This window comes from Talpa occidentalis, unplaced genomic scaffold (genome assembly GCF_014898055.3).
Source record: "Talpa occidentalis isolate TD23 unplaced genomic scaffold, MPIMG_talOcc4v2.1 talOcc4.5, whole genome shotgun sequence".
Lineage (NCBI taxonomy): Eukaryota > Metazoa > Chordata > Mammalia > Eulipotyphla > Talpidae > Talpa > Talpa occidentalis.
In genome coordinates this window covers 42,655,201-42,680,921 of record NW_023604861.1, presented here as the reverse complement: position 1 = coordinate 42,680,921, position 25,721 = coordinate 42,655,201, and the positions used below count along the sequence as shown (strand labels likewise).

Below are 25,721 nucleotides of genomic sequence, written 5' to 3'. Positions count from 1 at the left end.
TTAAAGTCTCTTCTCACCATCCTCTTCCAACCTCACACCTCCCCCAGTGTCTTCAGGATATCAGGCCATATGCTTTGTCCTCCCTGCAGCCACCTATAATCTCTTGGCCATGAGCCAGCCCTGCATACCTTGAAGATCTCAAGCACAAGCACTCTTTTCTAGAACTATTCCTGCAGGAATTCTTGATGATTTCAACACCCAGATCGATGATGCTTTTCAATGCTGTGATTCCTTTCCCCCACTGATCTGATTTTTCAACTACGCATTCCATGGGCTACCCCAGCCCTTATCCTTACCTCTAACTACACCCCCTACATAATTTTATTGCCAAACATCTCGCTCTTTGGTCACCATAACTTATCTTTCCAGTTCATCTTCCTCTCATACTCTAATTCCAACAATTGTTTAACTCTACCAAGACCTTCAATCCATGAATCCTCCTACTTTCATGCTCTCTTGCCTTAATGTTGCTCATCTGCTTAAATTCCATGGCAGTAGTTATAATCTCTCCCTTGCTTAAACAAATAAGTCCCCGGTCCCCACACTCCTCTCCCATGTAACTTCCTGGCAAAATCACAACCTTGTATTTCACAACTCTCCAGCTACCCTACATCTATATTCATGCAACTAACTACAACTCGGAGGAGGGGGAAATAGACAACTACATTGTGTGGTTTCTTTTAGATTCAAAACTGCTAAATTCAACTGAGTCTTCCTCAAATCTTTAACACTTCACATTCAGAGACAACCATGCTTCTTGAGTCACTAACAAGTGTGAAGCAGTCAGATGAGAGCTTCCATCATCTCCACACCTTACTACACAGTGGCCTGAATACTCCTTCCACCACAACTGAGCCCCTCATGTACCTACCAAAGCCTCCACCCTCTAACTACTCTTGAGCCTCCTTCTCCAGTCAAGACATTTTTCCAGTATCACTTTTACCCTCTTTGGATTTCCCCCATTTAAATACAAACATGTAATTCCCCTATCTTTTTTTTTTAAAGGAAAGAGAATCCAATAGCAAAAAATTGTTATTTATAAAGACAAAGAGGGAAAGGCTGGAGGCAATAGAAAAGGACAACTTCTCTAAATTTATCTTGTTCTGTAATTCCAACTTGAACTATATATTTTACATAATTTACAAAACCAAATCAAAACATTAAAAGCAAACATTAAAACATTAAAAGCATTAAAAATATTAAAATATTAAAAGTAAACATAACTACTTTCAAGTTAATGTTACAAACATACAGAAAATAACTGTTGACTATATAACCCTAGAACTGTCACAGATATCTTTTAAAAATATAACCCATATGAGCTGTACTGGTGGGATATTTACCTAAGTAAATAACCAAGAGAAAAAGACAGTAACCAAGACCTATAGACTCTGGCTCACCTGTTCCATAGTAGGACAACCAATGATATGGACCTCGTCAGGGCTGAACTCTTCCTTTAACAAAACGTGGATCTTCTGGAAGATTTGCTGAATATTATTCTTAGAAAGAAGAAAAGGATGATATATTAAATGAGTCCCTGAAAATATATGCTGCTATCTTAAATGTGAAACACTAAGAATATTAAATCTTAGTGATATTTACCAAAATGAGAGGAGGAAATGTATCTCTCACGGGATTACCAAAGACGTATAATTTGCATCAGTATTTCACAGGCTAACACAATCTGACTAAGATGTACTATATAATACTTCCTAGAAAGACTAAACTCTAGCAAGCCCTGACATCCCACCTCCCAGCCTCATCCAGAGAATAATGAAAAGTATTCAGCAATCTCCTACAAAAAAGATAATAAAGTTCCCAGACACATAAAATGTGCTTTAAAAATCAACCAAAGCACACAGCCACGCAGAGCTGGAAGTTATGAGTAGTAAATTTGTTCTGACATTCAATCCCTTGGTGGCTGCTGCAGTCATTTATTTCCACTACTCACTAGTAAAATGGGACATAATTCCTGAAAAGCTATTCTTTCAAGTGCTGAGCCACGTCCAATGTGAGCATCTGATTTTTCGTTTATTTATTTAATATTTTCTACTTTAAGGTAGGAATTACCTTAGCGCTAAAAGATAACAGAAAGTGATGGTGGAAAAAAGGATATAATCAGACAGATACAGGCTGTATAAGAGTGTCAAGAATCACAGTGATTATTAATCAAGTTCATTATATTAGTATGCCAACATTTTAAAAGCTCTATAGGAAAAGGAAAATGGCAGACAAGGCTAGCACACTTCAAGAGACTGGTCAATATTCAAATAAATTACCAGAACACTCACCCTAACTGGTTTAAACAAGATGAACTCGGTATCTTTATTGGAGAGGTACAATGACATACTTCTTAGTGTCAGAGGCAGTTTTGCTTTTATATTTTTGTAGGCACCTATCATAAGTTCACTGACCTTTGCTGGAAAAAAATTAATTTTGTTAGTGTCACAAAGAAAAGGAGAAGAAACATTTCCATTTTAATTCAGGGGCGAATAAAAGGAACAAATAACAAAAGAAAACTCTTTATTTCCCCAAATAATTTCTTTCATTTTTCTTATTTATTTGTCAAGTTTAACCATGAGCCCTATAAACTTGCATTAAATATCTACTATATACAAAATTCTAATCCTGAGGGATGAGGCACCCCAGCATGCTTCAGGACATTCAAAATGACTATAATATGATATTATAGAGATAAGAGTTTAGAGATAAGAGTTGAGGAGGAAATTTAGAGATAAGAGTTGAGGAGGAAAAAAAAGGTCAGTCGCAGCCACTAATAAAAATTACTTCATAATGAATGAGTTTATTCATTTGCAAAACTGCCTCGCAGGAAGAAATACTGTAATACGAGATCATTCCCAAAAAATCCAAACATATTTAATGGGAGCTAAATCTCCATTTGTTATACTCTTATATTACAGTAACAGAAAGGAAGTAGAATTCCATGAAACTGTATCTGAAATAATAATGTGGTCCAGGTGTACTGTAGGAAGAAGCTTCATGGAAGAGTAGTAATATGTAAGAAGCATTAAAAGAGGTAATTACCAAGGAAGTTACAAAAGACATTAATAATTAATACTCAATCTCACTCTTAATTTTTAAGATGCTCATTAAAACAGTTCAGATGTTTTCAAATTGGTAAACTAATATTGTAAATATCCACATCTGATAAGGATGTAGAGAAACAGGCCCATTCACCCATTACTGATGGTAATATAAGATGGCTTATCATCTCTGGAAGGATATTAGGTATATCTAGCAAAACTGAAGATACATACACTCCCATTGAACACTGTCCCTGATAGAAATTTAGTTTATAGATATACTCACAAAATACAAAAATGTGTGTACAGAGATATTTTTAAAAGTATATGGAGGGGCCTCCCGGTGGCGCAGCGGTTGAGCGCTGGGTTGCGAACCTGCCCGCAGCCTCTGCGGCAGTTCAATCCCCGGCTGCTCCCCAGCCACCGGAGGAGGGTCCCACATGGCGCGCAGACCTCTCCTGCCGCCCGCTGCTCCCCTCAGCAGTGACTTCGGTCCTTCTGCCTGCTCTGCTCCCTGCTCTGGCTCTGGTGAATTCTCTCACCCTCCCGCGCTTCTGACTGTACCCAGTGCATGTAAAACAAAAAAACAGCAAATAAATAAATAAATAAATAAACATGCCTCTATAAAAAAAAATAAAAATAAAAAAAAAAAAAAAAAGAAACCTGCAATTTAAAAAAAAAAAAAAAAAAGTATATGGAGGAACAAAATGAAAAATAATTTAAATAGCCATTTATAGAATTATTAAAGTAATTATGTAAGAGTGATGCATTCTATGCATCCATTTCAGACATTCTAAACTGTTAACAAGCAACAGATGCAACTTGCATAAAATGTGGAACAAAATAATAGCCCAGCATTTGTCACATAAAACTTGAAAACAGTATTCTCCATAATTTCAACCTATCAGATACGGTTTTTTCATCAAAGCTGAAACACAATGAAAATCAGGTGGGGAGAAACCAGTAGGCTCAAAGTATTTCCATTAACCCACTTTTTTTTTTTTTTTTATAGAGGCATTTATTTTATTTTATTTATTTGTTTGTTCATTTTGTTTATACATGCACTGGGTACAGTCAGAAGCGCGGGAGGGTGAGAGAATTCACCAGAGCCAGAGCGGGGAGCAGAGCAGGCAGAAGGACCGAAGTACACTGCTGAGGGGAGCAGCGGGCGGCAGGAGAGGTCTGCGCACCATGTGGGACCCTCCTCCAGTGGCCGGGGAGCAGCTGGGGATTGAACCGGCGCCGCAGAGGCTGCGGGCAGCTTCGCAACCCAGCGCTCAACCACTGCGCCACCGGGGAGGCCCCAACCCACTTATTTTTTTTTTTTTTTATTTTTAACTGGAGATTAATAACCTATATTAATTAACTAGATTCTTTCTTCCTTAGAATACTCTTGAAATGCAAGTGGCACTGGCCAATTATGATCTTCCATTCCAGCCTGTGACAGGAGTAGGAAACAAACTCCAAGGACTATATAAATGCAAACAGTCTAAAAAAAGAAATCCCAAAATGTGAATGTGAATACCTGGTTGTGCCCATGGCTGCTGTGAGAGAGTATACTTGGGACCTCCCTGGCTGGCCATTGTTTTTAATGCTGAAACCTAGAAGAGACAAAAAGAAAAAATGTTTCAGATGGTTTAAGACAAATTAAACTAGTACCTCTCAAAGGATATACAACACTATTTAAAACAAAATAATAATTAGGACCTCTCTGGTTGTATAAGGGGTTAAGTCTCAGCACTATGAAGCTATCAGCAGCCACTGCAGCATGAGTTTGATCCCTGGCCAGAGAGCTGACCCACATGGCGCAGCAGACCTCTCCTATCTCACCAGCTGCTTCCCTCAGCAGTGTATTTTAGTAGATCCACCTGTTCTGCTCCCCACTCTGTCTCTGGTGAATCCTCTCACCACCTGCACCTCTGACCTACACCCCAGGTCTTGTATGCATAAAGAAAAAAATCTTTAATAAAAAAAAAGTACACATGACCAACCAGTGCTATATGTATATAGAGAGAAGCAAAAACAAGCAAACAAAAAAAAGAGTACATTTAGCTTCCTGAACAAGTCTATTGTTAAGGTGGCAAATTATGGAGAAGCTAAAGTGTAGCTGGAGAGAGTGAAATTATACTTTTAATTCAGAATTTTTGCTAAAGTAAAATCTTAATTTTGCCATATTTCACTGTAACACTTCTGTAGTACTTTACAATTACAAAGCATGCTTGTGAATATGACTTTCTTTTGATCCTCACAATAACCTTAGGTAGGGATAAGGGAAGCTATTGCTATCTCCACTGTAGAGATTGAAAGACTGAGATGTGGAGAAACCACCTGGCTTGCCTACAATTGCAGTCAGGATATGGGAAAAGTGAGTCTTGGACTCTTTCTTAGACTTAGCTTTCTTAAGACTCAAAATTCTATGTTCTTTTTTATCTATTCCCATTTCTACTGGTTCACGTTCTACTTCAGAATTTGTTTTAAGCAGTATTCAATACCAAAAAATTCTAGAACAATAACAAAATCAACAGCTTTTGAAGTTACAGAAAAATATCTGACTGAACTGTTTTCTTATGAACCTCTATCCCAAAACACTTAGAACACTCCCTGAGACCAAATGCTTAGAGAAAAGGTTTTTTTTCTAGGGGAAGTAGAAATAAGGCAAAAGAGTATAAGTTTTTCTAGTAGCTATTCTATTTTTCTCAAGAAAGACTATTTACTGTACCAAAAATTCAGAAAGGATGTTACCTTCAGTTTTTCAATCTGTGATATACTCTAGATAGATATCAGAGATAAGAACTAATGAAAAAAAGGTATCCCAATAAGGAGAGCCCAAGTAAAAAAAAAATGACATAAACTAATATATAGCAGGGAAAAGGGATTAGAATTACAACCCGAGTCTTTAAGTTCAAAAACAAGTCTTCTCAGAACTCAAGAATGTTCTCTATACACTCACACAATCTGTCTTATCATACTGTCCAGAAGCATCCAAAATAAACAATTGAAGGGGGCCTCCCCGGTGGCGCAGCGGTTGAGCGCTGGGTTGCGATGCTGACCGCAGCCTCTGTGGCGCCGGTTCGATCCCCGGCTGCTCCCTGGCCACCAGAGGAGGGTCCCACATGGCGCGCAGACCTCTCCTGCCACCCGCTGCTCCCCTCAGCAGTGTACTTCGGTCCTTCTGCCTGCTCTGCTCCCCTCTCTGGCTCTGGTGAATTCTCTCACCCTCCCGTGCTTCTGACCATACCCAGTGCATGTATAAACAGAACAAACAAACAAATAAATAAATAAAACATGCCTCTATTTAAAAAAAAAAAAAAACAATTGAAGGGTTTTATGAAATTTATCAAATTTATGCTAAGGTCAATTTGGACAACTATATTAGTTAATTTTCATTTTCTTGATCAAGAAAAATGCTTTTCTAGAAAAACCCATCTAATCCAAGAATTTATTACAATCAACTTAATTCATGCCGTTCCACTAATGCAAAATATTCATCTACACTATTTTCCACCAATATTATGTAAGTGCTTTCCCAAAAATACACACAAGCTGGCTTTCCATGAGGACAATTCAGTAAAAACTATGACAACATATCTATAAGTTACAAAGTATCAATATTAATCTTTTTTTTTTTTTTTTTAAATCAAAACCTGGTAGGAAACATTTCTACCACTTTCCTTTCAAATTTATGTGTTGGGAAGAAAACACACAAACTTCAAATACTTGATATGACTAGACTAAATTCACTAAGCAATTAATATTTGCCAATGATAAAAGAGTTGTTTGTTTTAACATTTCTATATTTCCTTTTTTGGGTACATATTATTATTTTAGAAACTAACATCCTCTGGCTTTATTACAGGTTTCTGGCATAACTTCTTGCTTGATGGATCCAGCAAGAAGTCAGTAATAGAAAATATCCTTAGTTGTCTCCTGGTCATTTCACAAATACATTTTTTCTCCCCAATTAAGACTTCAATAAATAAATTTATGAAACAGGGCCAGCATACTTTTATTCTTTTTACAAAGTCCTCTAATATAAGTCTGGGCAGACATACAGGCTTAATAAATGAATGATAACTTCAAGACTTTTAAAACAGCTTTATGAACCTAAGTCCTTGGTAACACAAAGTGTTTTATATATTTTTTTTAAAGATTTATTAATTAATTAATAATTTATTTATTTATTTATACAAGCACTGGGTACAGTCAGAAGCGCAGGAGGGTGAGAGAATTCAGCAGAGCCAGAGCGGGGAGCAGAACAGGCAGACTGATGAAGTACAATGCTGAGGGGAGCAGCAGGCACGGCAGCAGAACTCTGCACGCCATGTGGGACCATCGCTGGTGGTCGGGGATTGAACTGGCACTGCAGAGGCTGCGGGCAGCTTCATAGCCCAGCACTCAATCACTGCGCCACCAGGGAGTCCCCACAAAGTGTTTTAATTATTAGTTTGAAACCAGAAAATTAAAATAGCCATGATGTAATTTTTCATTGATGATATTTGCAAAGTGATGGATTTCAGTTGGGAGACAGATAATTTTAAATCCATATATGTGGTGATTAACAATTCAGTACCATAAAAACTTTATAGCCATGTAGGTCCTAATGCAGGAGCAAGTAAGAGTTCCAGACCAGATACAAATATCTACAATGTGGATAAAAAGAACATAGCTAGGGCCTCCCTGGTGGTGCAGCAGGTTGAGCACAGTGCTGTGAAGCTGTCTGCAGTGCAGGTTCAATTCTGGCCAGCCTGGGAGAGACCCACATGGCACAGCAGACCTCTCCTGTTTCGCCCGCTGCTCCCCTTAGCAGTGTATTTCAGTCATTCTGCCTATTCTGCTCCCCGCTCTGTCTCTGGTAAATCCTCTCACCCTCCCATGCATCTTGCCTGTACCCTGGTTCTTGTAAAGGGAATAAATCTTAAAAAAAAAAAAAAAAAAAAAAAAAATAGCTAACCAGAGGTCTGCTACCACTAGCTTTGTAACAGTTACACAATTACTCTTCAAAACTAAAAATTCTTTAAGTATATCTAAAAGTTTCAATTCAAAAGTTTCCATAATAGGAAAGAAACAGTGCTAAGTCTTAGATGAAATCATTAAGATTTGGGCTTACAGCATCTCCGTCTGCCAGTGTATTGCAAAAGGATAATGCAAAAGGAAAGACACGTAAGAATTCAAAATTACTTTATCAAATATGCACCAAGGTCTGTACCTTTGTCATAAACTCCTCCAGCTGCTCTACAAATAGCTTGGTCTGTTGCTGAATAAACTGCTCACAGGCTGATTTCAGATGACGGTCTACATCTTTTTTAGAGTCAAGATAATGTTCTCTTATCTCTGGAGTACCCTTAAAAAGAAGAAGACAATTTCTGTAGATGCCTAGAAATTACCAAACATGTAAAGAATGTAATTTTTCTCCGACCACCAATGAAGCAGACTTCTTCTCACCTCCAACAAGAACTCTATCAAGGCATTGTTGCTATTCAGTCTAAAAAATCTTGGAACAGTCATAGGATTCAGGATTTTAAATGCTGCATCTGTGAAACAAAATTACTCATCCAGTGAAAATGTTAGTTTCAGGAGAAAAACTGAATACTGTTTTAGTAACTTAAATAACATACACTAGTTCTTTATCACCAGAAAGCAAAAGTGGTTTTATTTTTTCTAACCTGAGTGTGAGGGTGAGACAACTGCCAACAATGGCTACAGGACTCACACACAGATATTTTTTGGAAGTCATAATTATAAAGTGACTATTCATCTCAACAATTGATTTATAATAAAAAAAATGATCAACGATAATCAATACCTTAAAATTTTCACTGCTTTACTTGTATGATGTTAAATAAGTTTTTAATAAAAATTCATATACTTACCCAGCTTGTTTTGTCAAGATCCTGGCTGGCACAGAAATTTATTCATTTGAAGCAGAGTGAATAAACTAATGTGTCAGCCAGAAAGAAAACACCAAAAGGACATATTTACCTCTTAACCTCCAGACTAACTAGAATCTATGCAAAGTAGTAAGTCAGGTCTCATTGATGTTCAAATGCAATAAGAGATAATGTTAGTCATGAGAGGTTAGAGGCTTAAAAGTTAAGATAGCAAGTATAAACAAGTAATAGTAAGAAAAACATTGCTTTGCTTTGCCAGACTGGAGAAAACAAAGCATTAAAAGCTCTAATAGCACTTACTGCCTTGACCCTGGTCTCAATGAAAAAGAACCTCTCTAGCAGGTTCAGTATTCAGAGGAAAGCTTTAGTAAACAGCTCTTTGTTTCTGCTCTCTTTTCTATCATAAACCTGAAAGACTGTCTGCAATAAACAAAGCAAATCACCATATGGTTGGATTATGTAAGCTTTATGTTATAAAAAAATATACTTTGAACCAAATTTTGCCATTTTCTCACACCTTAGTGTGAGAACCTCTATACTAGAACCAAGTAGCAAAAATGAATGAGAAAAAGAAGGAAAGAATGTAATCAACCCTGCTTTATCTCATCCCATAAAGTCAGGATAATCAGCACCTTTATGGTTAAGAGCACCATTCCCACACCTCACACTGAAAGGAAAGAAGGAAATCAATATAAGCAGCTGGGAGATGAAAGCCTTGATGAGAATAAGTTCTAAAAAAAAGTATGCATTCTGTAAAGGTAAAAGCCAGGAAATATGGTGGCTGTTTAAAAAAATTCCCACAGTATATTAATAACATACAGGATGAATAACATATAGGTTCACTATCCAAATCCCAACAGAAACAAAAGGCATTCTCTGTGGTAGGAAGGAGACAGCATTAAGAAACAAGAGTAAACTGTTTCATTATGACTCATGAGAAGACCTCTTTGGTTCTCAGGTGAGTTAAATCAAGTAAACTTATAAGCACAGTCATTAGGGAACTAACAACGTGATGTCCTAGAAAATCCTGTATTTGGAATTGTTCTTAACCATAGAACATGAAAAATAATTTAAGTGATTATTTCTCAATATATCACAGCAAAGATCGTTCTTTACATAAATAACATCCTGAGGCATTAGAGCTTAATTCTCTTAGAAATGGTTAAGATGAAGTTTAGGTAAGTCTGTAAATAACTTAGAGAAGTAAGGGGTATTTATAGTATTTACATAACTGCTTATGGTCAACATCTTAGAAAATAACTACTTTAATCTTTTAAAAATCAACTCTTGTTAATTCAGAGACAAATCATTCCGATAAGTGAGTCTTATTTCCCAAGATGATTTAAGGTCCATTAACTCAAAGACCCTAAAAATACAATTACTTAACAGCCACCTGGTTTAATAATAACATTTGAGTTTATTTAAGCATCTTGAGCTTACTAAGCACTTTAACACACATTTTCATTCTTAATGATCTTGATAACCTGATGAAGGTATCATGACAAGTTGACTATCCTCAATTTACCTAGTATGGGGAAACTAAGACACCTATTCAAGATCACAAGAGTCAAAAAATGATGAGCAAGGCTCTCTTTCAGATTCGTAGTCAAGTACTCTTCTCTTTTTCCAGGTGGATGCCTCGATTTTTGTGAATAAACTCAATGCTTAAAATCATCCCAATTAGCTGACACTGTAAGTATGTGCTATGCAGATTTTTCATGTTTTATGGTTATGGCAATATGTGGCAGAATCTAAGAGAGGCAGTACTATATTATGAATTTGAAATGTTCAAATATAGTTCCCTTCACGAAGAAAATAAATACAGTGAGTGAGATGTAATTAGGATGTTGACAGCTTAATTTAGTAGGAACAATTAGCAGGCTTAGCAAGCATAGCATGCAAAAAAAAAATTGCAGATGAACATAAAATAAACCTATAACCTGTGCTGACACATTTGGACAGGTCAAACAGATCCAACTGTGCCAGCCAGGGCAATGAAGTACCTCTAGTTTTCTTGAGGTCCAGGGAAATTTCCTTAATGGTGAATTCAGTATGAAATGGAGCAATTTGTTCACGAAGAATCAAAAGGTGCTTTATTAAGAAAAGTTGTCCATCAATCTGACTCTAAATTGTAAGATAGAAAAACGGGTATTATTACAAATTAAGTAAAAACAGGAGTACATAATGCATGTTATTAATCAACATTAATTTACCTAGGTTTATGGTCATTAACCTAACTTCGTAGTGCCAACACCCTGTTGTGCAATGAACTCTCCCCATAATACCCAGATTAAAATTATTTGGAATAACCTTACTTTAAGTAACTCTTATTGTTATATGCTTTACTTAGAAAATCCCAAAAAGCAAATCAGACAAAAGGATGGAAACTAACACATTTTAGAACATATCAAATCTGTTTTTTTTTTTAAGATTTGTTTATTTATTTATGTATACAAGAGCTGGGGTACAGGACAGAGGAGCGGGGGTGGGGAGAATTAACCAGAGACAGAATGGGGAACAGAACAGGCAGTTCTACTGAAATACACTGCTGAGAGGAGCAGCGAAACAGTCAGGAGAGGTCTGCTGCGCTATGTGGGCAGCTTCCCTGCCAGGGATCGAACTGGTGCTGCAGTGGCTGCGGATAGTTTCATAGGTTGCATCCTAACACCTTGTGCCACCAGGGAGGCCCAAGTCTTTTTTAACTTAGTATACAAGTGGTGTGGCCTGACACTAGCACAGAATAGGCAGTAAAGAAAACTTCAAAGAGCGAGCATGATTCTGTCCTCTCATGACTTTCTAGCCATGGTTTTCACTATTTGGTCAAAGTGACTTCAATATCCAGAACATTGGTAATACTCATATTTATACAAAGTACAGTATTTGGGGTAAATGTAAATGATTTGTAAAATTATTTGGGATCACCATGTTGGATTATCCTAAACCTACATAGTGTTGACTACCTACACCCCAAGAGTCACTGCATTTCCTTTTGCCCTCTTAGCACCCAACCACAAGAATCTTGTGATTCAACCTTAGTTCTCAGAGCTCTGACCTAATTCCTAAATAGTGAATAATCATAGCTCTTATTTCTAAAAGAATCTACTTACTTTTACAAGAGCAAGGCTGTTTGCTGCAACTCAAGACAGAATCTTACTTTGAAAACATTTCTCCTGTAACTATACTACATTAAGAATGTAAGCCACATAAACTTTAAAAAGGTTATTACACAAAGTGACTCCTATCTCGTCTCTCTCTCTGTCCTTCTTCTAAATAAACACAAAACCAATATATAAGTGTAACTTATTTGGTGGAAACTCACTTTGCACTCTGGAACGCAGAATTAAATAAGCAGGAATACTTGCTCTATTTTTAAAAGAAGTAATATTTCCAATGAGAAAAACAGTGTAACAGATTTAATTTACTTTACTACAGCTGTTGTAACCTAGCCAACAGTGTCATGTTAGAGTACCAACATACTAGGTATTCAATTTAAATATGTAAAAACAATTGCTTGCCTTTAAAAACTCTTAAGACATTAAGCCATTTTCATTAACAACTTTTTTAAAAGTTGAAAGGCAAAAACACTTCAACTCACCCATGAAAATAAGTTAGTAAAAGTTTACCAAATTGAGAGCTTCCTCATACATACTTAAATCCCCTATATGCGTAGGAAACAGAACTAGACAGAGGAGGATGGACTTTTTGGCAATGAGGAATAAAGACTAAATAATCAAAAGGCTCTTCACTCCTCCCTTTAAAAAGAGGACAATGGGGGGCCTCCCCGGTGGCCCAGTGGGTTGAGTGCTGCGCTGTGGAGCTGTCCGCAGCCTCTGCAGCGCAAGTTCGATTTCTGGCTAGCCAGGGAGAGTCCACACGGCGAGGTAGACCTCTCCTGTCTCGCCCGCTGCTCCCCTCAGCAGTTCTTGCAGTCTGTCTGCTTATTCTGCTCCCCGCTCTGTCTCTGGCGAATCCTTTCACTCTCCCGTGCCTCTGACCTGTACCCCAGTTCTTGTATAAAAATAAATAAATCTTTAAAAAAAAAAAAAGAGGACATGGTACAAGAGAATATATTATAAGTATATGAACTTTTTTTAAAATTAGATCTTTTTTCCTCCTGGTAATCTAAGAAATATCCATTCACTGTGGATGATCTAGAAAATAAAGTATAAGGGAAAGGAGGAAAAATTCATAGTCACCCAAAAGTTTTCACTGTTATATTTTTTTAATTCATGTTTTTCACTGCATAGTTAAAGTCACAGTGTGTATATGATTTGTATACTGTTTTGTTTGGTTTTTTTTTTTTTGGCCTTAACATATTATAGTTCCATTTTACTGCTTCATTTAAAAAAATGTAATGGCCCTGTAATAGTTCACTATATGGAATACGTCACAATTTAATCATTTCCCTAATATCAGACATGTGTTTCCTAATTCCACCTATTATAAAAAATATTACTTAGAAATATTTTTTAAAACTTAAATCTCCTTGTCTATAACATCATTTTCCATCCTCTTCTGTTCCCCATGTCAAAATGTCATTTCAACTCTTCATTCCATGAATGGAAGGATGCAGTGTTCACAGACATAGCTAGAGCTTTTCAACAGGATACCAAATTCTTTTGTTGAAAGATTTTTTTTTTTTTTATTTTGAAGTTAGAAATCAAGTTTGTAAACCTGAAGTCCAGAAAGGTTCAAAAGGTTTGAACACTCAGAACAGCAAGGAAATTTTGGTTGGAGACAGGCCCCAAAACTCCTTCCCTATACGCAACAGACATTTCAGTGGAGAATTAAACAGAGCAACACTTCCAATCGAGTGATACCTCCTAAAAATAAATCGCAAGGGCCATCAGGGAGGCACAAGCTAGCAGCCTTTATTCAGACCCAGATCCCTTTTTGATTAAAACTGGTTAAGTGTCACAGTGAACTACTTGTGGTCACACACCCCAAGGGTCAAACCTGCCAGTCTTCCAAATGGACTGGCTGGTTTTCTCCAAGTAAAGTCATTCAATATCATTTAAAACATCAGAAATGATTATATATTGTTACATTTCCTTGAAGAAACTGCTTTGATAGCCCAGAGAAATAACAGCCTACTATCCCCCCAGTTGCCAAAGCTGTAACATGAAACTTTTATCTTAAAGAATTTATAATGTAAGTACCATTTTTTACTCTTTAACAAATTTGGCACATGAAGCCTAGTCTTTATTTAGCACTACAATGGAATATTAGCTTCTGTCAAGTGGTCTCAAAATTAAATCCTATTAAACAAACTCTACTAACAAAATGGCTTTAAATTTCTGTGGCTATAAGTCAATGCTAAAGTCCACATTATCATTATAGATAGAAAGACTTCACCTAACACTTCATCAAACCTTGTTTTTGCTGATAGACTCTGATGCTCCAAGTAAGGACTGAATGCAAGCAGACAAGGCTTCCTGTGATAGTCCTTGGAACACTGCCCTCTGGTGAAACAGAAGAGAAATATCATTCTGTAGCACTTTACAAAAAGGAAAAATCATAGGAGTTGAGTATAGTAAACAATGCTTGCTTGTCTTCCTCCGTTGGACTAATTTATTACTGGCAACACTCCTTGCAGAGTTTCCTAGTCTCATGGAATCTTTCTACTAAAACACAGTTTGTCAAAGACTAATGTGATGTTTCAACAGTATCTCCTCAGCACCTATTTCATGCCAGGCTCTGTTGTAGATGCTGGAAACAGCAGCAGGAAGACAAGGCAAATGTAGCTCTAACCTAATGAAGCCCGCACCCCAACATTATCTTGTATTATATGCTGTTTTTCAAAATCTATAAAACCACCTTTAAAACAAAGTCTCAATAAATTCACTTCTAAAAATTTATTCCATGGAATTACTCAGTATTCTTTTTTTTTTTTTTTAAGATTTATTTATACAGACACTGGATACAGTCAGAGACATGGGAGGGTGAGAGAATTCACCAGAGCCAGAGCGGAGAATAGAACAGGCAAAGTGATGAAGTACACTGCTGAGGGGAGCAGCGGGCAGCAGGAGAGGTCCGCGCACCATGTGGGACCTTCGCCCGGCAGTCGGGGATCGAACCAGCGATGCAGAGGCTGCGGGCAGCATCGCAACCCAGCGTTCAACCGCTGCGCCACCAGGGAGGCCCAGAATTACTCAGTATTCTAAGATTCACGCACATGGCTCTCCCTGACAGTATTAAAATAGAAAAAAAAAAAAAAAAAAAAAAAACCACACACCAAAAACTGGAAATAATTCAAATGTTCAATAATGGGGACATCAACAAATAAAAAACTATTAAATCTAAATGATAGAATATTGGGCACAGAATCAAGGAATGCTGTAGGTAATGGTGGAATTCCTTAAAAACATGATTAAGTAAAATCAACAACAGGCTACAAACTAGCATGTGAAGTACAATTTTTAATATAATTCTGTCACTTCTCTGTCTTCCCAGACTTGTGGCACATTGGGCTGGGCAGGGATTCCTATCAGTTACCTTGCTTCCTCTCTGCCTAATTCTACTCAAGATAAGAGCTGATGAAGATGGATATGAGAAAATACTTACTAGGGCACAATCTGAACTCTGGTCCCCTACTTGATGTTATTCTCTTTTCTCTGCCATGAGGGTACCAAAGTAAGAAGAGATGGGGACTGTGAGTAGCTTAGACTAAGACCATCTCATGCCCTCCTCAGCCTTAATGTGTTTTTCACTGGATTTGCCTTCCCTCATCTTTGATTGGTAAGATTGAGGGGCGTGAGATTTGGTTGTGAGATAGGTAAAAAAAAAAACAAAAAACAAAAAACCCATAGGTAAGTCTGAGGCATAAAACAAAACAAGCAAAATGACTTCCTACCTACAGCAGTCAACCTATCTTTTGACTAAAATCCCTGTTAAGCACCATAAAAGACTTCTTTAAGATCTGTGATGACACTGGCTTCTATGTGGAATATTTTTCCCTTGGGCCCCTGGCTCTACTATAGGACATTTCTGAATCTTGTCTGATTCATCATTCACCACAGTTACAGGGGAACCTGGGAAAAAGATGCCATATGTCTAAACCTCCCTCTGAAAGAGATTTCATCTGCTGGGTAAAAAGCCTGACAGACCTTACTGGGTAGCTGATCTGGTCTCACTCCTTAAAGTGCCTGCACTGGGCAGAAGACATCTTCTGGTTGAATTTCAAAATGTCCAAGCACAGACTCTAGTTACTATGCAGTCTAAAAAAGATACAAAATAGCGTGCACTCCACTGACCTACTGTCACACCGGTGCCACCTTGTTCGGCCCCTAGAACCCTGAGGCCTGGAGCAGCCCCATCCTGGGAGGGGATACATATAAACTTTTGAACCATATTCTTAGCAAATGCATAATTAATTACCTGACTGCTATATTTATCACATCTCTATATACTATTTGGATTGTGAAAAATCAACTTAATTTTTAAGTGAATTAAAACCACTGAGTTTTATAGTTTGATTTAGTAACAAACCACTAACAATAAATAAATGTAGACAAATCTGATCTTTCATGAACTGATATTTACAATATTAAACTGGAATGCTTAAAATGACTGCTACCTAAAATCAATGCATAGTGTAAGTTGGTGCTTAAAAAAAAAAGGTACTGCTAATTTCAGCAAATAACTGCACTTAGTCCATGGTTAGAAACACATGTAATCTTAATACTACTTGTTAAGGATGCTGTCAAAATGGTAACAACTAAATTAAAATAGTTGCAGTTAATAAATAATTGAATACTGAACATATATGCCTATCTGACATTGAACATATCACTTAACTTTTCTGTATCTTTTTTTCATCTATAAACAAGATGTAATCAATAGTTCCTAATTTATTTGTTGTCATACACCCCCAAGAAATACAATAAAAGTTACAGCCCCTCTCCTGGGGAGGACACAAATACAAACATATACACAGTTTTTACCCACAAGTTCAAAGTATTCATAGTCTCCTCAAAGTTCAACAGTGGACTCTAAGGGTCTAGGGAATACTCAATTTAGCAATCTCTATACTGGATTTATCTTAAAGTTGTCTTTGTATCTGAAAATCATATAATAGTAGTCCAATAACAGACAAAATATTGACATCAAGATCTCAAAATAAAATTAAAATTAAAAACATTTCAAGAGAAAGACAAGCAATTTAAGTAAAGATACAAGAATTTATAAACATACATCTATGCATCTGTACAATTTGGAGAGACAGACAAGTGTTCTTCGAACTGTAGGATACCACATTCCATGAAGATCTGCTGGAGAAATTGTGGTTTGTGGTCTAGGATTGAGAGATTCTGTTGAACCTAAAAACCCAAACAAAAAAGAACACACATTTCACACCTGTGAAGGTTTGTCTTATTGTGTGACAACTATAAACAGTTCTCCTTAAGCTAGCAATAGCTGGCAATATCCATTATTTCTTACCCTAACCTTTAATTAAGAATGCCTTGGGCCTCCCCGGTGGCGCAGCGGTTGAGCGCTGGGTTGCGAAACTGCGCGCAGCCTCTGCGGCGCCGTTCGATCCCCGGCTGCTCCCCGGCCACCAGAGGAGGGTCCCACATGGCGCGCAGACCTCTCCTGCCGCCCGCTGCTCCCCTCAGCAGTGTACTTCGGTCCTTCTGCCTGCTCTGCTCCCTGCTCTGGCTCTGGTGAATTCTCTCACCCTCCCGCGCTTCTGACTGTGCCCAGTGCATGTATAAACAAAAAAAACAACAACCAGCAAACAAATAAAAAAAAAAAAAAAAAAAAAAAAAAAAAAAAAAAAAAAAGAATGCCTTAAGAAGGGTCTCCCCAGGCCTCCCCAGTGGCGCAGCGGCTGAGCGCTGGGTTGCGAAGCTGCCCGCAGCCTTTGCAGCACTGGTTCGATCCCCGGCTGCTCCCCGGCCACCAGAGGAGGGTCCCACATGGCGCGCAGACCTCTCCTGCCGCCCGCTGCTCCCCTCAGCAGTGTACTTCGGTCCTTCTGCCTGTTCTGCTCCCCACTCTGGCTCTGGTGAATTCTCTCACCCTCCCGCGCTTCTGACTGTGCCCAGTGCCTGTACAAATTAAAAAAAAAAAAAAAAAAAAAAGAAGGGTCTCCCCAGTGGCACAGCAGTTGAGCGCTGGGTTGTGAAGCTGCCGGCAGCCTCTGCAGTGCCAGCTCAATCCCCCCGCTGCTCCCCGGCCACCGGAGGAGGGTCCCACATGGCGCGCAGACCTCTCCTGCCGCCCGCTGCTCCCCTCAGCAGTGTACTTCGGTCCTTCTGCCTGCTCTGCTCCCTGCTCTGGCTCTGGTGAATTCTCTCACCCTCCCGCGCTTCTGACTGTACCCAGTGCATGTATAAACAAACAAACAAGCAAACAAATAAATAAATAAAACATGCCTCTATTAAAAAAAAAAAAAAAAAGAATGCCTTAAGAAGCCTAAACCAGGGACAAGTGAGATTTATCATAAGACATGAGAACACACATGAATCCATCTCTCTCACACACTCTCTCTCTCTAGCCTCACATACCTACTTAACCCAAATTGCTTTCTCCAAAATGAGATAAAAGACCTTTATGGAAAGATGATCAGCATACACAAATTATAGAAAACCATGCAGACATTTAAAAGGAAGCGGATCTGTTAAGCAGTCAAGTGAAAGCAAGTGGGGGCCAAAGAGGTGTAGCAGTGACAAGAAAACAAAGCAACATCCAAAAAAAGCGATCAATCAAGCTGGTATGACTTAGAGCCTACCTTCTAATGTCTGAGCTGTATCACTTACAGGCCTATCTTGTATACGTACCCAAATCCCCAAGTACCAGAGCTGGCTCCCCTACCTCTACCCCTCATAGATCAGAAAAGGCAGCTAAGGGTGTTCATCATTCATTGTATCTGAGCCTTTTGTTTTTTGGTATGTTTGAAAATTTTTCCATATATAGAAGCAATTATAGCCAAGCAAAACAATTCCTTTATTTCAAAAAAAGAGCTAGATCTACATATGCTTAGAAGTAAGCTTAGGAGTAGTAAATTCATAAGAGAAAGGAAAGAGGGCACTGCTGAGGGTAAATGCTTTCATTTTATAGCTCTGTGACCTTAAATTTTTTTCAAAAAAATGGAATACCTGTATAATTATTTTAAAAAAATTTTTTTAAATTATTTTGCCCTTTGGCCAGCCTCCTTTTTTAAAATTTTTTTATTATTTATTTATTTATTTATACAAGCACTGGGTACAGTCAGAAGCACGGGAGGGTGAGAGAATTCACCAGAGCCAGAGCGGGGAACAGAACAGGCAGAAGGACAGAAGTACACTGCTGAGGGGAGCAGTGGGGAGCAGGAGAGGTCTGCGTGCCATGTGGGACCCTTCTCTGGTGGCCGGGGAGCAGCCGGGGATCAAACCGGCGCTGCAGAGGCTGCCGGCAGCTTCGCAACCCAGCGCTCAACTGCTGCGCCACCAGGGAGGCCCTTAAAAAATTTTTAAAGATTTATTTTTATTTATGCAGACAAGAACTGGGGTATAGACTAGAGGTGTGGGGGGGGGCGGTGAGAGGATTCATCAGAGATACAATGGGGAGTAGAACAGGCAGAGCTACTGAAATACACTGCTGAGGGGAGCAGTGGGTGAGACAGGAGAGGTCTGCTATGCCATGTGGGTCAGCTCCCTGGCCGGGGATCGAACTCATGCCACAGTGGCTGGCGATAGCTTGATGGCGCTGAACTTTAACCCCTGCACCACCAGGAAGGCCCCATGTATAATTTTTAAAAGCTCTACTACAAGACCTATATGAGATCTTTCCTTAAACTAAGTTATCTACTTAACTGAAGTTTCTTAAAGAAAAAATTGTACAAATTCTGTCTAAGAATATTTAGGAAATTTAGTGTCCATAATTTTGCTACGTTTGTGATATCTATAGGATCCCTCCTTCAAAATAGTCAAAAAGTATGATCACATAAAAGTTTATTTTATACATTAAAGCCACACACCAGTTTATCTGCTCATTTTTTTTTCACTTTCCTGTGAAGAAGAGTTAATACTTAAAGCATATGACCAGTGAAAAGTTTACTTACATGGCAGATCACCAACGGCAAGTGCCTCCTAACTATCACATCTGAAGAACCAAGCAAACCAGTATTGGGCTTCTCCCTCAGCCTCCTACAATCTGCCTCACACTCCTCTCACTTGCTCTACACAGAGGATGAAGTCTACACTTTCTAAGATTTGATAATCATTCTGTCTTCGCAGAATGACTCCACCCGCCGGCCCTGGCACCTAGCCCTACCACCAAGTGAACATCATGACATCTAAAGCCCTCACCTTGGAGGCCTCTCATGTTCTCACTTCCAACATACCCTGGAAGCACGAAAACTAATTATGCTTTTTTTCTGCTCTTCTTGCCACTTGACAAGGACTTGCTTCCCACTCCAAACTCTATCCCTGTACCCATAGGGATGACCATATGGCTGTCCTTTACCTTTTCAACTCCAAATACCTTCGTTTACCTCCTTACATCCCATAACTCATAGATAGATTTTCCTATGACTTTCATCCAAAATTATTTTGTTACTTTCTAACTACTCCAAATGATTCCTTCTCTTGGTTATTAAATCTTAGCATCTCACTTTCTGACCAACAATACCCTTATGTTTTCCTATTTCTTACCTGTTTACACATTACTGCCAAACACTTTTCTTCAGGCTTCAAATATACTGTTCCCCTGCTAGCCTCTGATCTCTCTGGCAATTATTCTCAGTTGGCCCAGTTTACTCCACCTCCATTTGCTCTTTAATGTCAAAAATCTGCTACGGTTCTCTTCCCAGATTTTTGTTATTATCACTCTAATCTTTGTCCTGAAGTGTTCATATATAAGTTCAGAGCATCAACTATTCCTTAAACTTTATCTTCAAACCAGTCTTCCTCTTGACAGCCCTAGAGCAGTGCTGTCCAATAGAAATACATTGTGAGCCATAAATGTGACACATTCAAATGCCACATTTTAAAAAATGTATAAAGAAAGAAGCAGAACTAATTTTAACTTAATGCAATATATTCAAAATATCACTTAAACATGTAAGCAATGTAAAAATTACCAGTAAGATATTTTCCAGTTTTCATTTCATATTAAGTCTGAAGTTTGGTGTGACTAGCTACATTTCACATGCTCAATAACAGGTAGCTACCCCCACAGCTCTAAATCCATTTAGTACGGTACTCTCAATTGCTCCACGTGTACCTTATTCAACATTCCTCAGCACCCACATCAAGCATATCATCACATTCTACTAATTCAAACTTCTAAACACATCCCTCATCTACACACTTCTATTCATCCCCTGCCCTCATCAGTGCTCTTCTTCAAACCACCCCTATCTTTTCAAATGAGAAAATACAACAACCTCCTAGAATGGCCTCTACGCTCTACCAATAATACCTTATTGTAACTTCAGGTATGGATAAAAGACTACGCTTCAGTGGGGAGATGGAAAACAATGCCAGGGTTTGCAAGACAGAAATGTACTCTAGTATTTCTAATAACTCTTGAGGAGATTTACTAAGACCAAGGTGTGTGGTAGTGGGGGGGCGGGTCAGGGTAGGTATCCTAGGACATGGCATGGGTTCTACTTAGAAGGGAAATTTCAACCCACCATGGGTCTCTCTACCAATAAAGCATGGCAAAATGGCATGGCAGATGGGGAATACCAAGACAGCTTGGCAATCTAGATTTACGGTACCAACTGTTACACAGTTGACTCAGAATACTGGACAACACCCCTACACTTGGGGATTTAGGGCAGCTGGGGCTCTTTAAGTCTATGGAGGTACATTACCCCACTCCTGGTCAGTCCTTAGGTCAGTCCTAAGGAGCTGAGTTTTAGTGCCACCCTTACAGACGGGGGTGGGGAGGAAGAGGTGCTCTACTTCTCCCTCTAGTTTATTGTTTAATTAAATCATGAGTATCCAAGATGATTCTTGGACATTTTATTTTACTCTTTGTCTAATAAGCACCCTAATCCAAGCTATCCCATACACTTCTGTGAACATTATACCCCCAATTCTAGCATTTGAAACATTTGTAAAACGCAAACCTGGGGCCTCCCTGGTGGCGCAGCGGTTGAGCGCTGGGTTGCGAAGCTGCCCACAGCCTCTGCAGTGCCGGCTTGATCCCCGGCTGCTCCCCGGCCACCGGAGGAGGGTCCCACATGGCGCGCAAACCTTTCCTGCTGCCCGCTGCTCCCCTCAGCAGTGTGCTTCGGTCCTTCTGCCTGCTCTGCTCCCCGCTCTGGCTCTGGTGAATTCTCTCACCCTCCCGCGCTTCTGACTGTACCCAGTGCTTGTATAAATAAATAAAAAATAAATAAATCTTAAAAAAAAAAATGAAACCTTATTAAAAAAAAAAATGCAAACCTGATGGCAAAATATCCCTGATACAGTATATTATTTCAAAGTCCAGGAGACAAACTATCACATGGGATCTATCAATCTGGTCTGTATTAGCTGCTCCTTCCCTACAACCTATACCCAAACACACACCAAATCACATGACTTCCCCAAAGTAGCCAAGGTCTTCCATTCCTGTCTACCTTCCTACATGCTATTCCATCTATCTTAAACAACCCCACTTCACCAGGCTCTCCTGTTTATAGCTTGAGAGAAGTGTTATCCAACAGAAATACAATGTGAGTCATAAATAAAATGCACATTAAAAAAAAAAGGTAAAAAGGGGGCCACCCTGGTGGCACAGGGGTTAGTCTCAGTGCTATCAAGCTATCACCAGCCACTGTAGCATGAGTTCGATCCCTGGCCAGGGAGCTAACCCACATGGTGCAGCAGACCTCACCTGTCTCACCCACTGCTCCCCTAAGCAGTGATTTCAGTAGATTCGCGTGTTCTACTCCCCACTCTGTCTCTGGTGAATCCTCTCACCCCCCCACACACTTCTGGCCTGCACCCCAGTTCTTATGTGCATAAATAAAAAATAAATCTTTTTTTAAAAAGGTAAAAAGAAACAAGCAGAATTAATTTTAACTCAATTCAATATATTCAGACTCATCTGTGTAAACCTTGCAGTTTTCAGATACCACACCTGTTATAGACCCATCTTTGTGCACTCAAAGCTCATCTCCAGTCAGAAATTAGAGGCACTTCGTCCATGGTTGAAGAGTGATCTGTAATACCTTTAGCTAGTCATTTACCACTAAATTACATGTGTGGCTTGTCAACATTCCCCTGCCTTCACGAAGGCACAGGTTTTTCATGCCTGTACATAACAAGTCCTCAAAAAATTTATTAAATGAATGTTAGCAGCTAAAACATTATGACATACCAGATTTTGTTAGAGTATTAGATTCTGTTTCTTCTAACTGAACATCTGAAAATGACGCTTCTGAAGGTACTTTCTTCTGTTCATCTTTTAAACTTTGTGCAATTTGCTGTATTGAGAAATAAGAAGTACATTAAAGTGTAGCTTTCGTCAGTGTTTGGCAATGTGATCATGTTCTTTCTATAAAGTAAAAAAATACTAATAAACAAATAATGAAATAAGAGACCTATGCGAAAATAACACATGGAAATGAAAAGCTAAATTAGTATGGAGTGACTCTCCTCTCATAAACATATACATATCCTTTTCAGAACCACTGCAAGACATCTGCTGAAGGGTCAGATATACGAGGCTTACTAAGATACAAAATTTTTGACTTTAAGTTTAGAAACAAAGTATTCAAATTTAAAACTGAATATATTCTGAATATCAAAAATGCTTTTATTAAAGCAAACTGGCCCGATCCAAATAACAGAGTTTTTCTTTATGTAACAATAGCTTTGGTATGCTAGGTTTGAAACAGATTTTTAAAAATTAACTTATACACAAAGACTATTTTGTAATCTTCCTTTACTGCCTACATGAAAATTCCACTAATTTACATTGGCTTTAAAGGAGGAAATACACAGAAATGAAAGCCTAATAAATAGTTAACTACTGCCAAAAAGATGGCCAGAGAATTCCATTTACCCAGACTCCATTATCACCCAGGCCAGTCCTCATTCTGCCTGCAGAAACCAGAAAGTATAGCTAATCCCTAAATAGCACACAGATGTCACAGTCAGATTGCCTTATACTCCAGCCCCTCACCAAAAGATAAACAAAACAAGCATATTTACTGTACATGGTACCCTTAAACGAAAAGGTGTGTACAAGGAAGTACCAGGAAACAGGCAGTGTAATGATTGAATAAATACAGTAAACGTATCACTAAATTGCAATGGGAAAGGGGCAATAAAGTAAGCTTATTACCTAACACCCTATCAGACAAAACTATTAAAACAGACTATATTACAAAATGACATTCATAAAGAAGATAAGAGGAGGAAGTAGAAAAAGAGTATGATTTTATAGATCAGGCTGAAAAACAGGCCTAGCCTTCATACATCCACCTTATGGCCTTCAGAGTCAAGGCAACTCATGCAAATGGAACACTGATCTGCTCCCTAGAGTTATTAGCAAAACCCAGACACCAGGGCCTCCCTGGTGGTGCAGGGGTTAAAGTCAACACTCTCAAGCTATCAAGCTATCGCCAGCCACTGTGGCAGGGTGAGTTCAGTCTCCAGCCAGAAAGCAGCAGACCTCTCCTGTCTTGCCCCCTGTTCCCCTCAGCAGTAAACCTGCCTGTTCTGCTCCCCACTCTGCCTCTGGTGAATCCTCTCACCCCCCCATACCTCTAGCCTACACCCCAATTCTTATATTCATAAATAAAAATAAATCTTAAAAAAAAACCCAGACACCAAAAGATAATTCCTATTATAAACTTACATAATAACAAAAGTTGAGCAAATAACAGTCTCAGCACTACATGTTTAGATCATTTTGCAAGAAAGAAGTCTAGATTAACCAAAGATAAAGACTCCAAATACTAGAATCAAATATGAAAGAGGGTATATCAATACCAACCTTATACAAATAAAAAGTGTAAATGTAACAACTATGCCATATAAAGTAAAACAGAAAAATTCCTAAAAAGACACAAACTATCAAAACGAACTCAAGAAATAGATAACCTGAAAAGGCCTATACATTCCCCAACTTACTTTTTGGGGAAAATAGCAAAATCAAACAAAGGTATCAAAAGAGAATTACAAACCAGAATCTCTTAAAAATATGAATGTAAAAATCATCAAGAAAATACTAGCAAACCAAATCTAGAAACACATAAATAGAATTACACAACAAATGCGATCTATCCCAGAAATGTAACTTTGGTTTAATATCCAAAAATTAATCAAGACATCATATCAATATAATAAAATTGCCAAGCCATCCCAATAGATGGAGAAAAAAGCATTTGACAAGGTCCAACACTCTTCTAATTAAAGAAAAAGAAACACTCAACAAATTAGTATAAAAGCAAACTTCCTCAACCTAGTGAAGAGCAGCAACAAAAAAACCACAGCTAATATCATGCTTATAAGACTAGAGGCTCTTCCCTTGAGATCAGGATATCTGCTGCACCACTTCTACTCAACATTGTACTGGGAAAGGGAAAGAAAAAGGCATGAAGAGTGTAAAGAAAGAAGGAAAACTACCTCTATTTGCAGATAACATGATCTTACATATATAAAAAATCCTAGCCATTCATTTAAAAAGTATTAGAACTAATAAGTGAATCCAGCAAGGTTGCAAGATACAAGATCAGTAAGTAAGAATCAAATATACTTCTATACAAATGAACAATGCAAAAATGAATGAACAATCCAAAAATCAAACCATTCTATTTATAATAGCATCATAAAGAATACTTAGGAATAAATGTAAGAAAAAG

At 38.4% G+C, this 25,721-nt stretch overlaps 1 protein-coding gene across 1 annotated transcript in view; it reads right to left on the bottom strand.

The window, feature by feature from the left end:
* The window catches only part of COG3 (component of oligomeric golgi complex 3), a 48,562-nt gene that overhangs the window by 3,850 nt on the left and 18,991 nt on the right, over positions 1-25,721 (bottom strand). The window contains exons 14-22 of the mRNA XM_037526999.2: positions 23,231-23,336; positions 17,126-17,250; positions 14,305-14,394; positions 10,936-11,056; positions 8,487-8,575; positions 8,251-8,385; positions 4,570-4,645; positions 2,292-2,419; positions 1,401-1,499 (exon numbers count right to left, since the gene is read on the bottom strand). Of these exons, the coding sequence (XP_037382896.1) occupies positions 1,401-1,499; positions 2,292-2,419; positions 4,570-4,645; positions 8,251-8,385; positions 8,487-8,575; positions 10,936-11,056; positions 14,305-14,394; positions 17,126-17,250; positions 23,231-23,336 (969 nt within the window). The remainder of the gene's footprint in view (positions 1-1,400; positions 1,500-2,291; positions 2,420-4,569; positions 4,646-8,250; positions 8,386-8,486; positions 8,576-10,935; positions 11,057-14,304; positions 14,395-17,125; positions 17,251-23,230; positions 23,337-25,721) is intronic.